This window comes from Phyllostomus hastatus, unplaced genomic scaffold (genome assembly GCF_019186645.2).
Source record: "Phyllostomus hastatus isolate PE091 unplaced genomic scaffold, TTU_PhHast_1.1 phas_contig_1162, whole genome shotgun sequence".
NCBI classification, from domain to species: domain Eukaryota; kingdom Metazoa; phylum Chordata; class Mammalia; order Chiroptera; family Phyllostomidae; genus Phyllostomus; species Phyllostomus hastatus.
In genome coordinates this window covers 10,397,244-10,415,794 of record NW_025333537.1, presented here as the reverse complement: position 1 = coordinate 10,415,794, position 18,551 = coordinate 10,397,244, and the positions used below count along the sequence as shown (strand labels likewise).

Below are 18,551 nucleotides of genomic sequence, written 5' to 3'. Positions count from 1 at the left end.
AGTTTGCAGGTGTTTTTATTCCAGGAGGGAAGGGAGCTTGCTGCCCCCTGGTGGCTCATGGGCCAGGACGTGCACACCTCACGGGGCTGCCTGGGAGCCCCTGCTTTCTCTGTTCTTAAAGGGAGCAGCTGCGGCCCTGGAGGCCCAACGCTGAGGACGCGATCTCTGTGTTTGGAGCAGAGGGGTGGCCAAGTGGCTGGGACGCCATCATTTACGATGGGGACGCCGTAAAGCATGTCGGTCCTGAGACGTGGGGACGTCAGACACAATGATGGCCCTGAAACGCTGCAGGTCAGATGTGACTTTGGCACAGCTGCTGCTGTTCTACGCAACTTCCTATGACGATGCTCGAACTCCCGTCTACACTCTGGTCTGGGAGGTTCGTAAGAAACTCAGTTGGGGATGATCACTCGGTCTTATCAGTAGTGTAAAACTGTTTATTTGCGGGGGGGATCCTGAAAGGATAGAGTCATGCCAGCACCAGCCAGAATAACTCCCACCCTCTTGTCCAAAATCAGAGGACTCCCGTTTAGGGCTGTGGCCTAATTTGCAAAAGATACTAAATACAGGTCAAGTTTTTAACAATTCCTTAATCCCCAGAGGTCACGTGTACTTGGAGGCCACAGCATCCCCACCACCTAGAAGTCCGGGCTTCCGGCCTCTTCCAGATCCTTAAACTTCAGGGAGAGAAGAGAACGAAGAAATCCCCCCCGGACCCAAGTCCAGGGCGACCAAAGACGCTTTTCTGTGACTGTTCCCCAGCGACGGTCATCTCTGCAAAGGAATAATGTTGCAGCTGGAAGGCAAAAAGAAAAGAAACAGCGTGAATCTGGCGGCTCCGTTCAGGAAGATCAGGAGGTGAGCCCTCCTGGGCTTTCCGCCCCACGTACCCTCCTTAGTTCTGCCGAGCAGATGCCCCCTTAATGAAAGGACCGGAGGCCGGCGCTCCCTCCGCCTCCGCCGCCTGCAGCCTCATTCCCGCCCGCAGTGCTCCTCCCGTGCTCCTCCCGAGTCCCGCAGGCCACTGGGGGATTCCCGCCGTTTCCCAACACACGCCCCCCACCCCCGCCAGCTTCCCGTCTAACAAACAGCGCGTGAGGGAACGGCAGCAGACACCTCACCCCAGCAGTCCTTTCCCTGCCCAGCGCGTTGGGACAAGCCTGAGCTGGTGTCTCTCCCCTCTGCGGATCACGGTCACGGTCAGGGGCCTCTGAAAGGAAAAGAAGCGCATTTTCAGTTCAGCCTCCTCAGCACTCAGAGGGATTCGGGCTGAAGTGCTGGCACTGGTTTTCGCCCATCACATCAGCAAGGATGCTTATTTTAGGCATCAGCCCGCAGCTGGTGAGTGGGGCGTGCGGCCCTCTTGGGGCAGCCAGTGGGGCTGCAAATCGGCCCCACCCCCTCGCAGAAACATGTCTCCATCCCCCCACCCCCACCCCAAAACGTAGAAGTGCATATAAAATACAGTTTGCCAAAGTACAAGATGATATATGAACAGTGTTCATCCCAGGGCTGTTCATAAATTCAAAAACTGAAAGCACCCAGAATACCCCTTAATAAGGTATTGTTGGAATCTAGTACAGTGCATGAGGCAGTTTTAGAATACAAAACAAAACGAAACCGGTCAGGCGAGAACCCACTGGAATACACACGTATTTCTAAAAGACCATATGCGTTGCTTGCTGCGTGCAGCTTCCTGGAAGATACACCGGAAAGCTGTTAACAGTGCCTACTTCCCGGAGAGAACGGAGCAGAAGACGTTTGCTTCTTTATCTTTCTCTGCCGTTCATTTCTTAAAAGATGGTGTTCGGTTATTTTTAGGGAGAGGCGAAGGGAGCTGCAGGAGGGCCCTCCGCCCCGCCGGTCTCGCCGTCCCGGTCAATGTCTCCACACTTCCGGCCACACCCCGGAGCATTCTCCTCCCACCCCACGCTAGATCGGCGCCCCACTGTTCGCTCTCCTCGCTCCCCGCACCTGCCCACGGTGTGTGATGGGCGCCCGTGATGACGTGGTGGATGCCTGTCCCCCAGCGAAGTGCTCCCGAGACACCGCCCCGCTGACCCGCTGCTCGCCGCGAGAGCCGGCACCTCGCCCCGGACTCAGACCGAGCAGGGGAGGGACTCCGGGAGGGGGAGGGCCAGGACTTGTATTCTTATTTTGGAAGATTTTTTTCATTGTATGATGTTTTTTACACTAAGCATACATTATTATTGAGATACAATTCACATACAGTAAAATTCACCACCTAAAAGTATACAATTCAGCCCCGGCTGGTGTGGCTCTGGGGACTGAGCACTGGTCTGTGAACCAAAGGGTCGCTGGTTTGATTCCCAGTCAGGGCACATGCCTGGGATGCAGGCCAGGTGCCCAGCAGGGGGGGTTGCGAGAGGCAACCACACATTGATGTTTCTCTCCTTCTCTTCCTTCCTCCCTTCCTCTCTAAAAAAATTAAATAAAATACTTTTTTAAAAAGTATACAATTCAGGGAGGTTTAATACACTCTGAGATTTGTACAACCATCCCCACTATCTGATTCCAGAACACTTTTGTCCCCCCAAAATAACTCCCTCCCCATCAGCAGCCCCTCCCCACCCCCTCTGCCCCTAGAACACGGCCCCCACCGGTCTGCCTCCGTCTCTGTGGCTTCGCCTGCTCTGAACATCTCACGGGAACGGGTCCCACACTGTGTGGCCCCACGTGTCCGAGTTCTCGCACTCGGCACAAATCCTTTCGAAATTCGTCCACATCGGCTGAATAAAACACGTATTACTCTTAAAATGGACACTTCTGGGGGGGGCAGGGGAGGATAAGGGGACTAAATGGTAGTGCAAAAAAAATACAATACAGACTGAATGAAAAATAAAAATAAAAGACACTTTTTAAAATTTTAAGATTTTTTTTCCTTTGAAAGTATATGCATTTGACCCAGAGACTCACCTTCAGGAAGGTCTCTAAGGAAACAGATCTGTCTACGAGAGCGCTGGTTTGCAGGTTTCTGCAAAACTGGAAACCACCTAAAAGTCTAACAAGGTGGTGCTGTGGGGGTTTTGGTTTTATTCTTCTCCTAATGAACAGAACTGACTGTGAAAACCCAAACGCTTGATTCTCAAGCTGAGCTCTGGCTCCCGGACGCCCCGGGGCCCGGAGGGGGTGAGGCCCCCCCACCCCCCGCAGCCACCCCAGTAACTCAGCGCTTCTCTGTGCGATACACTGGAACTCCCCGGAAATTTCATTTGAGGAAAAGGTTCTGTTGCTAAAAAAAAAATATATATATATATATGTATATGTATATGTATAATACATTTATATATGTTTATATGAATATATATTCAACAACTACTTTCGTGAAGAAGGATTTCTACAGCGGTTTCACCGGTGGTCACCGACCTGCCCATCACCGTCTGTAATGCTGTTTGCCTATTTGAAAGCTGCTGAAAAGTTCTAACCACAAGAAAAAAACTGTAACCACGTCTAGTGATGGGTCAACTGGACTCACTTTGGTGAGCATTTTGAAATACATATAAATACCGAGTCATTTTTGCTGTAGGCCTGAAACTAACATAATGTTGTTATACGTCCATGACAGCTCATTTAAGAAAAGGAGTTAAAACCTGTGAAGAGCCTCAGGCTATTTTTCACCAGAAGGGACAGATCGGAAACCGGGAGGTGTTATCAGTAACCGGCAAAAACTCAGCACGACTTTGGGGTCCCTTGGTGGCAGATGGGTAGACGACCTGGGGTCGCCCACACAGTAGAGTGTCACGCGGCCACGGAGAGGGACAGACCCCGGGGCATGGCGCAGCGGGAGAGCCTGCCGCACGACACGGAGTGACAGGAGCCGGGCTTAAAAGGCTCTGCACGCTGCAAGGTCCTGTGTACACGGCTCTGGAAAAGGCAACACGGTAGGGATAGCATGCAGACCCATGCTGGGCCAGGTGGGGCCAGGCAGGGGGTGCCCACCAAAAGATATGGGGCCATTTGAGGGGATGATGGAGCTGCTCTGTTTTTATTTATTTATTGAGAGGGGAGGGAGAAAGAGGGAGAGAAACATCAGTGTGTGGTTACTTCTCATGCATCCCCAACTGGAGACCTGGCTAGCAACCCAAGCATGTGCCCTGACTGGGAATCGAACCAGTGACCTTTCAGTTCCTAGGCTGGCACTCAGTCCACTGAGCCACACCAGCCAGGGCTGCTCTGTGTCTCATTACGGCGGCAGTTCGTCTAAAGCGCACCGCGCTGCCCACTGAGAAGGGAGCTCCGCTGCGGGTGGTGCGCACCTTACTGAAAACGACCCTGCTCCGTACGGTGGCGCATGCGCAGACCGCCCGCTGGGAGGACACCCAGCTGGGAAGCGGCCACCTCCGGAGGAAAGGACGCGGACTCGGAGGAGAGGGAGACTCTTCACAGGCAGCAGAAACGAACCTACGGCTGCGCCGCCTCGAGGAATCCCACTAAAATGACGCCGGCGCAGTTCAGGGACAGCGGGGCAAGGACACATAAGTCCAGCGAGGAGGAGACGGCAGAGGGGAGCGACGCCGCGGAACGGGAGGCTCACAGAAACCGGACGGGCAGCAGCCGAGCCCGGGCGGCGGCCGAGGGATGGGTGTGCCAGTCAAGTCTGTGTCACCCCTTCCTGGCGTCTCAGTAACTTCAACAAAACGGGTACTTAGTGCATTTTCTAAAAAAACCTCTCGAGTAACCCAAGTCACATAAACAAAGTTGAAAGACAAGGAGACACACACACAATACATAAACAGGCAAGGTCTGATAGCTGGAATACATGAAGAATTCCTACCAGTCAATTGTTTAAAAGGACAAATAACCCCACAGGAAAAAATGGGGAAAAAATACTAACAGACAGTTCATAGAAATAAAAATATGAACATGAATGAACATATACAAAATGTTCAACCTCACGGGTAATCAGGAAAATACAAAATAAGATGTCCTATTATTAAAAATAGTAGAAGATCAGCCCTGGCTGGTGTGGCTCAGTGGACTGTGTGAGGGCCTGCGAACCAAAGGGTCGCTGGTTCAATTCCCAGTCAGGGCACAGGCCTGCATTGTGGGCTAGGTCCCCAGGAGGGGGCACTGGAGACACAACCACACATTAATGTTTCTCTCCCTCTCTCCTTCCCTTACCCTCTCTAAAAAATAAATAAATAAAATATTTTTTAAAATAGTAAAAGGTCAACAGGTAATACAGAGTCTTGATTAGCGATACGATATGCTGAGAGTTTAAATTAGTGAAACCTTTTCCAATGACCTACTAAGCTTTCATGTGCATCTACACTGGTGGCCTCTAGTCTACTTCCTGGCGTCTACTGTGAGAGTGCACCTGTGTGCACAGTCGTGAACAAGTACGCACGGCTGTTCATACCGGCGTAAAACTGGAGAATGCCCGGATGTTCTCTGGGACGGCAGCGAGTGGGCACACCACCTTCCTGCAGTGCAGGACTATGCAGCGGTAAAGCAGGGCGAGGTGGCTCTGGCCAGTGTGGCTCAGTTGGTTGGAGCGTCATCCTGTTCACCAGAAGGCTGGGGGTTCGATTCCAGGTCAGGGCACAGAACCTAGGTTGTAGGTTCACTCCCCAGTCAGGGTGCGTACGGGAGGAACTAATCGATGTTTCTCTCTCACATCGATATTTCTCTCTCCCCCTTCCTCTCTAAAACCAACAGATGTATTTTTTTTTAATTAAAAAAAAAGAAAAAACAAACAAGAGCCAAGTGTGTGCCAAGTGGAAAGTTCTCTAAGGGACACTGTTAAACGGAAACAGGGACAGAAAGCCGCAGAAGGATGCTGCAGACACTGCAGACGGGGTGGCGGGAAAGGCCTCGCTGAGGTGTCACTCGCACAAGAGGAGGGAGGGAAGGGCCTGAGATGCGGGGGTGGGGGGGGCATTCCAGGCAGAGGGAACAGCCCATGCGAGGGCCCCGAGTGGGGCCGTGCCCGAGGAGCAGCCCTGTGAAGGGAAGGCAGCAGGGGCCCGGCAGTGTTTTCCGGCCTCGGTGGGTCCAGGGTCACGGACCGAGGGCCGCGTGACCCCGACTCACCCCCTCGCTGTGCTGCACCACGCCGCTGATGTTTTGCAGCGACTGGAAGTTCTGGGTGTTCACGGAGCCAAACTCCACGATCTCGTCGTCCACTTGCAGGCCCTGGAGAAAGACGAGACATGGGGAGCCAGGCTAGAGGTTAAGCATGCTTCTGGAGCTCTTGACCCCTCCACGCCCAGTTTCATGTCCAGGGCGAGAGCATGTTCCCCCCAGGGGACAATGGCAAGCCCAAAGCACGGCGGTCAGGGACTCAGACAGCTTGTGCAGAAGGTGGGTGACTGGGCCGCCTCCTCCAGGAGGCTCCTTCTAGGGCACATGGAGTAGCAGGCGGCCAGGTCCACCCAACGTCTCATAAAAGCTGGCGGCCGTAGCCCGGTGCTACTCTCTGGGGTCCTGACCCAGGTTCAGGGGCGAAGAGACGCAGGCCGGTCTGGGCCTATCTCATTCCGGGGTCAGAATCCAGGCAAGCTTGCCCCAGATAAGCAGCCACAGGCACTAGGCTGACCCGGGGCCCGTGTGACCCTTTCACTCCGAGCACACTGACGGTGACTCGTTGATGCCTCCGACAAGTACCTGCCACGGGCCAGCTACAGGTCGGGCTGCATGTGGTGAATAGAACAGAGCTTATGTACAACTTGCTGTCTCGTGATCGTCAGAGGACTGGCGGGACCCGGAGCCAGGGCCCCGCGCCATCTCTCGGGAGCTGGGCATCCTGGCACCGGTCCCTGCAGGTCCTGGCATCGGCTCTTCCTCACGGGTGACACGGGGTTATAGAGGTTAGCGCCTGCCTCAGAAGGCGGCTGCGGGCTCAGACGCTACACACAGGCTCACGTGAGGCCTGCGCGTGACCTTCGCAAAGCCCTGTACATGATGTTCATGGTGGCGCCATTCATAATTCACGAAAGACGGAAGCCAGAATGCCAGCGGACTGACGGCCAGCAACACGGGAGCCGCCCGTGCAATGGAATGCCAATGCGCCGTGAAAAGGAATGCGGGACAGACACACGCCCGGACACGGGCGAGCCCGAGGACACGACGCGGAGAGGGAGGGGCCCGTCACAAAGGAGCACACGCTGCGTGACACTGTGTCTGTCATGGGTCCAGAACAGGCAGGTCCACGGGGACAGAAGCGGACCGGTGGCTGCCAGGGGCCGGGGAGGTGGGGGCTGGGGGCATGACTAACGGGTAATTGCTTTTTTAGGATGACGAAAATGCTCTGAAATGGGCGTGCGGCCCTGTGAATACACTGAAAGCCACACCATTGTATGCTTTTTATGGTATGTGAAATATCACAATAAAGCTGTTTCAAACGTTTCCAAACACACCCAGCAAGATGCAGCTCATCTGGCAGGACGCCTGCCGTGCAGCAAGGGCCGGGTGAACGGCAGCCGGCGCCTTCCCGGGCCTGTGAGTCAGTGCCCGGCCTCGAGGAGCCCGGGGAGGGGGGCCTCTGTCCCTTTCTGGGGACATCTGGCACCTTCTACCTCGTGTCCGTCCCAAGCCCCTGCCTGGCCAGTTTAGCGGGCAGCAGGCCCCCAGCTCCGAACCCCCAGCAGGCCTCGGCCGGTGTCTGCTGAACGAGTGTGTGAAGCTGAGCCGCGGCGTGGCGAGAGAGTGGGTCTGTCTTCCCACGGTCCTCCCCACCGCTCCCAGCCCCAAGGCCACCTGACCCACAGCGCCCACTGGGGACAGAGCCGGGTGGCCGGGCCCTGGCTTACTGCGATGCTGGCGGGGGAGCCGGGGCTGATGCTGTTCACTTTGGCAAAGGCCTGAGCGGGGCTGACGCCCTCGCTCTGGCTCAGGCTGCGGCTCATGGCCTCCTGGTGGGCCTCAGCCATGTCCCGGGCCTGCTTCTCCTTGTCCCGAGCGTGCAGCTGGTGCAGCGCCTCCTCCACCTGCTTCATCACCGCCTTGTGGTCGTTCTGCAAGCCTGGGAGGGGAGAGCCGTGTCAGGGGCCGAGGACCACGGCCGAAGACACAAGACTCCCACATTCATTCACTGAGCATTAAACAAGCGCTTCCTACATGCTTGGCTCATCCCAAAACAGGCCCGGATGGGGTCACAACTCATACAGGTAACGGGAGTCAGCGAGCGGAAAACGGAGGTAATAATAATTCCCTCAAACGGGGCCTGGTGGGAGATCCCGGGTTGCCCAGCGGAAGCAGGGTGAATAACGGCCCTGCAAAGAGGTCCGTGCCCTGACCCCGGCACCTGTGACCACGCCACTGTATGTGCAAAAGGGGCTCTGCAGACGCAATAGGTTATCGCCCTGAGTCAGAGCATGTCCCGGATGATGCAGGCGGCGGGCCCAGTGCAATGACGGGGTCTGTGGAAGCGAAAGGGGGCGGCGAGAGTGACTGTGGCGGAACTGGAGGTGGAGAGATGCGGCTCTGGACTCTGAAGACGGGAGGGGCCCCGAAACAAGGAGTGTGGGCGGCCTCGAGATGCCGGAAAAGACAAGGAAATGGGGTCTCCCTGGGGCCCCCGGAAGGGACGCAGCCCTGCCCGACACCGGGATCTTGGCTCACTGAGCTGCACCTGGACCTGGACGCCTAGCCCCCGGGACTGTCCCGTGGCAGGTTGGTCCCGTTTCGGGGCGCGAGGCCTGCGGCGGTTTGTCAGATCGGAAGCAGAAAAGCAACACCCTACGCAGCCTCCGCTCGCCCCGTTCCTCGGTCGCTGTCATCAACTGCTAAACACAATTCCTGGCACAGAAGTGATTCCACTAGCGTTGTGAGCAGTATCTGACTTGGGTTGCTACTGTTATTTCAAGAGCTTCCACAGTGAAATGAAAGTCTTAAAAAATAAAACGAGGCCCTGGCTGGCGTAGCTCAGTGGACTGAGCGTGGGCTGTGAACCAAAGTGTCACAGGTTCGATTCCCAGTCAGGGCACATGCCTGGGTTGCAGGCCACGACCTCCAGCAACCGCACATTGATGTTTCTCTCTCTCTCTTTCTCCCTCCCTTCCCTCTCTAAAAATAAATAAATAAAATCTTAAAAAAACAAAACTACAAATACAGAACCCTGCATTTAACCCATCCGTGAGTTCTTAGGCCCTCCACAGGGACACGGCGACAGTCTTGTCAAGGCAGAAGCAAGAGAAGCAGATAACACGGAATACTGGTGATTTCACGCGTGTGCGTCTACCATCCCCTTCTGCCGGGGTGGGGGGGGCCCCGCCGAGGGTCACTCACAGACGATGTTGTGCCTGGCGGTTCGAACTTGGTATACGTCCACGTCGGAGCGGGGGTAGCCTTCGCAGTCCACCAGCGGCTCGTGCATGCCCACGCCCTTTTGCTGGAAGGAAAACACGTGGATTTAAAAAACGCTGCTGGGGCCTGCAGTTCTGAAAACCTCTTCCCCAACCTCTTCCCCTCCGCAGTCCCGGCAAAGGCGACGCTAACGAAGAAGCTGCCGCCTGCCGACCGCTCGGCGCAGGGCCGGCGTTACACCCACACCCTCTCCCGAGTTCCCCTGACGGGGCGCACTGTCTGTCAAATTTTTGGCAACACAAATAATGCATGAATCATTCTCCTCTTCTGAAGTTAGAACTGAGCAGACGGAACTAATGACTCCTTTCAGCGTGCACTCCAAGGCCAGTCTGCTTCGACTCCTCCAAACCCGCCTTCCTACGGGCAGCTGACACCTGGCCCACGGCCTTGGAAGCCAGAGGGGAGTGACAAGCCCTAAAGGAACCCCGCTGTGGCGGCACTTTGGTTCTGCTAAATATAAAAAAAGATCTAAAAGGGCTTTCAAAGAGGGTTTTCAAAGGGGGCTTCCTCCCTGGAAGGACACACTGATATCACCAGCTGCCTCCGAGGGAGAGGGAGAGGAACCATGGGTGCGGTGGGGAGCTGGGTCGGGGGTCGGGAGGCAGACTTCTCACTGCATACCCTTTAGGGGACTTTGAATTCTGACCTTGATCTTGGAAGTGTGTTCCCTATTTGAAACAAGACCTTTGTTTTAACGCTTTCAAGCCTTTCCCTACATAAGTCAGGGCATGGTGTACAAGGAAAATGAGGTGTGTTCTGCACTGACGGTGGTGTGGGGCAGGGATTTTGCCTTCCATTAGCCTGTGATATGAGCCCAGTTCTGCCCGCTACAATCAGGGTGCCCTTGGCTAAGACCTTCACCTCTTTAAGTCTCAGCTCTGTCCATTACAAAAGGGGAATAATGGTGCCCACTCCCTTCCCACGTACTGCGAAAATTAATGGGTTGGCTTGTGTACAGTGGTTAGCACAGTGCCAAGAACATGCAAAGTGGGGTGAACAGTGGCCCCCAAAAGATACATCCAAATCCTAACCCCCAGAACCTGAGAATGTGAACTTTTTGCGAAAAGGGATCTTTGTAGATGTAATTAAGTTAAGGATCTCTGAGATCATCCTGGATTTAGGGTGGGCCCCAAATCCAATGACGGGTATCCTCATAAGAGAAACGAGAGGGACATTTGGGACACAGAGAGGCAGCCACGTGAAGACAGAGGGCAGCCACCAGAACTAGGAGAGCGGCACGGAATAGATTCCCCTTCGGAGCCAGGAAGGAACTGACCCTGCCTTCCTCTTGACTGCAGACTTAACTTCTTGCCTCCATAGCAGTGAGAGAATAGCTTTCTCTTGTTTTAAGCTGCCCAGCCTGCGGTCATTTGTCATGGCGGCCCTAGGAACTTAATACACATAGTGAGAGCAAGGGCCGTAACCACTAGTTAGCATGGAGACACCGCCCAGTGTACACAGGTGGTTCCACTTATATGCCGGGACTCCATCTGCTTCTCTCCCTTTCTCTCTGGAAGCCTCTGGGTTATACCGGTTGTTTCCTGTGGGAGGAAGGGGGTCCCCTGCGGTCCCTGAAGACGCGACTCTCTGTAGCTACAGCATAAACGCTCCAAGGGCCACATACCTGTGCCAACCTCCTTGCCTTTCCACAACGACCCGGCTGACCGGCATTCCTGACTCAATCCCACATTGAGACACTGATTTCCAAAGTTGGGACCCCCAACACTGGCGGCCCCCACCAGAATCTGAATGTTAACATATGCATTAAAGTTTAAGAAGCTCTGACGTAGAGTGGTTAGCAAAGCACAGAACATTCTATAAACGTTCAACAACGACTGATGATGGTGATTATCAATTACCTGGCCTCTGCAAACTTTTTGGCTCTGTGAGCCACAGGTGCTCATCCCCAAAATGGGGAGATGATAGAGCTTTTCTCCAAGGGCTGCCGTGAGGCTTAAGTGAGCTCACTAATGCAAAGCACGTGAAACAGCGCCCAGCACACAGTGTGGGCTCCCTGGACGCTTGCTACAATACCAACACTGTTCTTAGTTCTCCACGTTATCTGTCTCACTGACGGCTGCCGGCAGAGGCCGCCGGTGCGGCGCCTTGGGCGCCCAGGGAGACACAGACCCACAGCTGAGACCTCCCGCGGAGGCCGCCCCGGCCTCCCATTCTTCCCACGTCCGGAGGCCTTGGGGCGCCCCTCGCGCTGCCTGGGAGCCCCGGAGCCCACACTCACGCTCTCCAGCACGTCATAGTTGGCTTTGATCTGCGCTTCGATTTCCTCCTTGCGCCTTATCAGCTCCTGGACGTCACTGACAGTCACCGAGCTGGCCTGGGGGGAGCCCCCACTCGACCCAGCTCCTTTCTCCGACATCGTGGACCTCAGCAGGGTATTCTGGACGCTCGATTTCCGGGATACGGACCCCGCAGGACACTGTAGCTACGGCTCCGCCCGCGGGCCAAAACACCTCGGCGGTCCGCGAGCGCGGGCAGAAATGAGGGGCGTGGTTTCGTTGGGTGGGCGGGGTCGCCGGAAGCCACACCCTACTGAAAGACCTGGTTTTGTGGTGACCCCACTTGGAGCGGAATGATTCCCCAGTACAGCGGACCAGGGCAAGTCGATCTCTCCCTAGCTGGCTCATCTTCTGCCCTCGCTCATTCAACTAACATTTATTGAGCGCCTACTGTGCGTATGTGCGAGAGCTCGGTGCATGGCGCTCCAATCCAGCTCTTCCCATCTACACAGCGCTGGAGGGTTTACAAAATACAACCCTATTCCTATCCCTAGTTTTTACAGACCGTATCAGCTTGGGTTCAAATCCAGGGCCCTTGCCACTTACTGCAATGTAGTGACCGTGGGTAAATTACTTTGCTTCTCTGAGCCTCAGTTGCTCATCTGTGTATTGGGTCAATATCCACAGAAATACGCAGAGAGCTGACATTTCACCAACAAATGTGTATCAAATGCCTCCTTTGTGCCTTATCCTGTCCTGGGTGCTGGAGCGGTAAAGAACTGAGGGGGTGGCTCAGTTCCTGTCGCCTATTAAGGTCTCTATAAATTTTGGTCAAAATAGTACGGGCAACCACAGTAAAAGTAATACTAATAATTTATCTAATCGTGACAATGGGTCAGACACTGTTGTTAAGTGCCTTATATGTAAACAACCTCTGAAAGCCAGGATTATTATTTCCCTCATCGGCAGCGGGGAAAACCATCTCAACAATGGACTTGCCCAACTAGCAAAACGAGCAGCCCAAATCTCAACCCAGCTAAAAGCCAAAGGAGGAAACTTAGGCTCTCCACAGGTGCCCCCTAATACCGTGCACTGAACAAGGACACGCCATCACTCACGGAGTATTCAAACATGTTTTCCCTGAACCCAGTCATGGCAAACAAACAGGCGGGTCCTAACTGCGGGACATTCGTCAAAACAGCTGGCCCGGACTCTTCCAGAAGGTCAGCATTGTGAAATGTGCCCCAGAGCCAGGCAAGCACCTACGTTAGAGAAGACTGAAGAGACACAACAATGAAATGCAATGTGTGCTCCTCTGAAAATAAATAAATAAATAAGCAAAAGCTATAAAGGACGTCCTTGAGATAATTGGAGGAAATGAATAGGGACGTCATATTAGACTATAGTGTATCGACGTGCAATTCCCTAAGTAAGACAATGGTGTTATGGTCACAGAAGAGAATCTCCTTACTCCCAGGAGATGAATGCTGAAGTGTTTAGAGGTATGATGCCATGATTTCTGCAATGAATTTGCAAGAGATTCAGGAAAAACAGCTATACACACACATGCAATGAGAAATAGAGATGGGGAAGAGAGGGGGGAGGGAGAGAGGTGGGGGGCAATGTATAACAGCAGGTAATTCTTAGGGGAAGGGTATATGGGTATTCACGGAAACTATCTTGCAACTCTTCTGAGGTTTGGAATTTTCCCCAATAAACAGGGCGGGGAGAAGGGTCTCCCCACTGCAGTCTGAAACCAAAGCTATTGTTTAAGTCCCCATGTCAGGCTGTTACTGTCAATATTGTTGTTGTTATAATAAACCTAGACCCTGCCCCTTGTCCAGCCTTTATAGCTCTCAAAGCCACGCATCACCTGCCTCCGCCTCTGCTGTCATCCACCCCCATGCTTCTTCAGACTGCGGCGACCTCGGCTTCTAGGCTGCCCCTTTCACCCGCCCGCCACACAGCAGCCGGGAGGACCCACCCGAAGAGTGACACGGTCACTCTTCGGGTTAGAAGGGTCCAAGGCCTTTCCAGCGCCCTCCTTCCGTCTTTCCAGACCCTTCGGATCCCTGCTCGCCTTCTGGACCCACCCACACACAGCCCTCAACACACACACACACACACACACACACACACACACAACCTAGGTTCCAGCCACACTGAGCTTCCAGCAGTTCCTGGCACGTGTTTGGCTTGGTCTGTCTTAGACGGGGTCTTGGCGCCTGCTCGAGCCTTCTCTAGGATGCCGCCCCAGGACTGGCTGATTTCAGCTCCTCCGTGGAGATCCAGCCCGAACATTACCCACCCCCCGCAATGATTTCTCCAACCCGCCCCCCAGACTGGGCTCCTTGCTGCACTCTTCACCGGGTATTCTAAGCGACCAACTGTGTGTTCCCGGCTGGCTGAGGCTGAGTCGATGTTGAACCGGATCCTAAGGAAAGGAGCTAAGAGAAGAGTCCTTGCTCGCTCCCCATTCCAGTTGTTCTGGTTCATCTCACCTTCCGGGGGCCACGGAGAGCCAGCAAAGCCTTTGTTTTAGAAAGCTGCCAAGATTTGGAGATTGCTTTTGCCCCTTCCATGCGCCCGTGTCCTGCTCATTTCCACTCGAGGGCATGAGGTTGTCGGGGATTCGGGGACAGAACCAGGAAGCCAGCGCTCCCCCAAGTCGGTCAGAGTTCACGCCGCCCGTTCCCAGGGCTCAGCCGACTCCCCTCTCCCCGCCGGCCGGGCAGCCGCAGCCGGGAGCACTGGCGAGGCGAGTGCCCGCGCCTGCAAACCAAGGGGCTGGACTTCGAAGCCCAAGCTGGTGGCAGGCTTGCGGGCGCTGGCTCACTAACAACATTTTAGAAGTTTGAACCAGTGACTGAATCAGTCCAGTGCCCCATCACCAAACAGCGGGATATTTGAGGGGCACCCAACCAAAGGGTCACATACAGAGTCATGGGCAAGCTTAAGGGGGCAAATAAGGGATGATTAAACCGCCTGACGCTGGCAACGGTGGGGGTCAGAGCCCACCCCCAGACCTACAGGGCCAAGGGGCAGGAGTAGTTTCAGAACCGAGGGAGGTTCCGCAACCCAGCGGGCGTGTGGCCTTCGGCAGAGGGACACAGCGGGCCAAGTGTCACCTCGCAGAGAGGGAGCTGGGCGGGGGCTCCCTCTTCTCCCTCCTCCCTCCTGCTGCCTGAGCTCTGGCTCTGGAGGGCGAGGGTGCCTGGGGCACAGAGCGGGGCGGCGGGAGAACTGCGAGGGGCAGGCAGAACCGCAGCAGTTACCAAAAGGCAGACACTTGGGAAAGTACCATGCGAGACCCACACGACGTAGGTCCTGTTTTTAAACAAGTTGGCTCTTCCGCGTGTGTGTCTATCCAAGCAGGGACTCCAAAGTACACCGGAATTTATTTATAAAAAAGTGTGTGTCTAAGCCCTGACTGGCATAGCTCAGTGGATTGAGCGTGGGCTGCGAACCAAAGCATCGCAGGTTCGATTCCCAGTCAGGGCACATGCCTGGGTTGCAGGCCACGGCCCCCAGCAACCGCACATTGATGTTTCCCTCTCTCTCTCTTTCTCCCTCCCTTCCCTCTCTAAAAATAAATAAATAAAATCTTTTAAAAAATTGTGTGTCTGTTCTTATGTGTTTAAGCTTCAGTCACCTCCAAAGCACTCTTCTTTTGATGCCATACACCTGTCAGGACAGTTTTTCCACTGCTCGGAACAGTTCTTGAACTCATCGATGTTGATGCCTTTTAGTGCTTCTGCCATTTTTGTTTCACTTCCTCTACATCGGCAAAATGTTTCCCTTTGAGGACTTTTTTTTTTTAATCTGGGGAAACAAAAAATAAAGCTGTTCAGGGCTAGGTCGGGTAAGTAGGGAGGGTGGGGCCCAGGGGTCATGATGCTTTTGCTCAGAAACTGCTGAACACTCAGCGGGGTGTGGGCAGGTGCGCTCAGAAATCACCCATGACGAAATGGAAAAAAAATGTGCTGAAAGTGTCTTCAAAAAAATTCACTGAAGCCAAATGCAGCCTCTCACAACAACGCCAGCTGGTGCACTGATACAGATGGGCTCCTAGAATACTCACCTAGCAGGGGAAGCCTGGACTACAAGAGGCTTGCCCTCCAGAAGATAATTCTGGAGTTTTTAGGTCCCCCTTTGTATGTGCCTGTATATGATCTCCTGAGAATGGAGAAAGTTGGGGTTGTATGTGTGAGATTGTTAATATTTTGTGCCTGGGCAGAGGAGAAAGCAATTGAAAATATAGAACATTTATTAATACTAATTCAGAGTAATTAACAAAGAAAATCTATGTCAAAGAGCGTGAAGCTGTACATTCGAGTGAGACAGATCATCACAGATGCTGCTTCTAATTGTTCGGCTACAGTAATTATGATGCAACCTTTCATGAAACGCACGCACAAAAACAATGAACACAGGTGTTTCTTACCACGACAAGTGTTTACAAAGCATACATAAAAAACATTACTGTATCATGCCTGCACATGTTTATATGTTTTTAGAACGTAGTCTGGGTGGGTATGAACAAAACATCCATGGTGGTGCCTGTCGAGGAAGAATTACAGATGGGTTTGTTTTCTGTATTTTCGCCCTCTCCCTTTTATTTATTTATTTTTTAAGATTTAGCAAGACAGAGAGGGAGAGAAACATCGTTGTGCCAGAGAAACATCAGTCGGTCACCTCTCACACGCCCCACGCTGGGACCTGGCCCACAACCCGGCGTGCGCCCTGACCGGGAATTGAACCGGCACCCTTTCGGTTCGCAGGCTGGCGCTCAATCCACTGACCCACACCAGCCAGGGCTTTTTATTTATTTTTATTTTTTACTTTTAATGACGTGTATGTTCCCTTTTTTCCCCCCTAACTTAACTTCTACTAATTCTGTTACAAAGAATAAAATAAAACACCTATCTGAGCTGGTTAAACAGGAGTCCTCCGTGTGTGGGAACTCAGAGCTGTATCCATTTTGCGCTTTCTCTCACACACCCATCGTCGGTAGATACACTATTTCTCCATTTCCAAAAAACACACTCAATCATAAAGAACATTTTAGACCCAATGCAGCTTTCCAAACGGAGAGATTTAGGCAACATAAAATTACCCATTGTGAAGTGTGCAAGCAGTGGCATTTAGCGTGTTTACAGAGTTGCGCAACCACCGCCCCATCCAGCCCCAGGACACTTTCATCACCCAAAAGGAAGCCCTGGGCTCATCAGCAGCCTCTCCCCTTCCTGCCTCCCCCGCCCCCGGCCACCGCCAGTCTGCCTGCTATCTCTAAGGACTTGCCTGTCCCGCATAGTTCCCGTAAATAGAATTTAAAACAATCCCATTTTTCAGTCCATGGATTTCACATAAAAATTCCAATTTCAGCCCTGGCTGGCGTAGCTCAGTGAATTGAGGTCGGGCTGCGAACCAAAGTGTCGCAGGTTCGATTCCCAGTCAGGGCACATGCCTGGGTTGTAGGCCACGGCCCCCAGCAACCGCACATTGATGTTTCTCTCTCTTTCTCCCTCCCTTCCCTCTCTAAAAATAAATAAATAAAATCTTTAAAAAAAAAGGTGAAAAAAAGAAGTTAAAAAATTCCAATTTCCAGCTTCTTTTAATTGAAATCTGACCAAACGAGGCCCCTGGCCCCACAGGCCACAGCTGGCTGAGGCGAAGCAGCCGTGGCCCGTGTGGCCAAGGCACGGCTTTGACCTCCACAGCCCCAGCCAGCTCGCTCTCCTCTGCGTCACTCTCCTGGCTCCCGCAGCATCTGGGAGGCAAGTCCCTGGGTGGCGGCCTCTCAGACCCTTCTTATCTGTTAGAGTCCTGAGGGTGTCCAGGGGCCGTGAGACACACCACGGAATGTGAGGAACTTGGACGGGGAACAAAGGGGGACTGACTGCCTGTCAACGCCACCCCTTACTTGCGTGGACCACTTAGCTTCTCTGAGCCTGCTTCCCGGACTGCAAAGTAGGTACCGTCACAATTATAGTCCCTACCTCCCGGGGTCATGTTAAAGGCAGAGTGTGGGACGCAGTCACTCCTGTCCCTGCAGACAGCAGAGACTCTGCTACTACAGCTCGCCCTAATATTCAGAAGTGGGACAAGGAGGATCAGAGAGGTTCAGCCATCTATCTAAGGCAACTCAGCACATCGGACGCCCAAGGGAATTCCCCCATTGCCCCATGAAGAGTGAAAGTCAGGGCTCTGAGGCAAACAGTGGCAGCTGTTTGAAAGCTTGGGGACTTTAACTGGGGAGGACACAGGTTCATTCTGGAAGCGATCGATGATCCACCTTGAGTAACTTCATCCTCGGCTTATGCAAGTGACAAAGGTACTCACGTAACAGTGGTTTGGCCTGAGAGGAAAGGAAAAACCCCTTTGATGTGCCCTGGGCCCTGATGTCACAGCAGCTGCCTGGCCTCCACGCCCACTGCTGTCCTCTGCCCCCCCCCCCCCCGTCACCCAATGGGTTCTCCCAAAGCGCAGGCTGAGACAGAACAGAGCTCGGGGTGCAAGATGTTTTCAGGGACCCACAACAGTGAAAGGGAGGGGGAGCCAGAGGGGGGAGAAGCAGCCATCGTGGTGGGCCTCAGCAAGGCCTGGGTCAACCCCACATGGGGGGGGGGAGGCGTCTCTGGAGGCAAAACCGCCACTCTGGTTGTCCCCACTGGGCTGAGGTGGCCCGGCCGGTCTACCCTGCCAGGCTCTGTCCCCAGGTGTGGGCTGCCCTGAGCAGAGGCGGCCTCGGGCAAAATCTCTGCAGCCGCCCAGGTCCTGGGGGAGCCCGCAGCCAGCGTCCCTCCAGGCACCTGCGCAGCCAGTCCCTCTGGGGGGGGGAGCACGTCTCCCGCCCACACAGCAGGGCGTTGTCTACGGAGAATTTACAGTAGTGAACGCTGTCGACCTTACTTTATCATTTGGTGCCAGCAGACCTAAACAATGTCAAGGCCAGTTGCTGAACAGACAACGGCCACTGCCCCCCAC

At 54.0% G+C, this 18,551-nt stretch overlaps 1 protein-coding gene across 2 annotated transcripts; it reads right to left on the bottom strand.

The window, feature by feature from the left end:
• Window positions 1–446: 446 nt before the first annotated feature.
• Window positions 447–14,239, bottom strand: PSMD9 (proteasome 26S subunit, non-ATPase 9). Of its 2 annotated transcripts, none has more exons than XM_045843091.1 (6): window positions 14,066–14,239; window positions 9,250–9,352; window positions 7,773–7,984; window positions 6,055–6,156; window positions 1,122–1,210; window positions 447–796 (listed from the first exon to the last, which is right to left on the bottom strand). In XM_045843091.1, exons 1-6 carry the CDS (start codon window positions 14,144–14,146, stop codon window positions 769–771), a joined length of 615 nt encoding a protein of 204 aa, XP_045699047.1. In that variant the 5' UTR covers window positions 14,147–14,239; the 3' UTR covers window positions 447–768. The 2 variants fall into 2 exon arrangements, with proteins under 2 accessions (XP_045699047.1, XP_045699037.1); XM_045843081.1 differs by lacking the exon at window positions 14,066–14,239 and adding an exon at window positions 11,567–11,786.
• Between the last annotated feature and the right edge of the window lie 4,312 nt (window positions 14,240–18,551).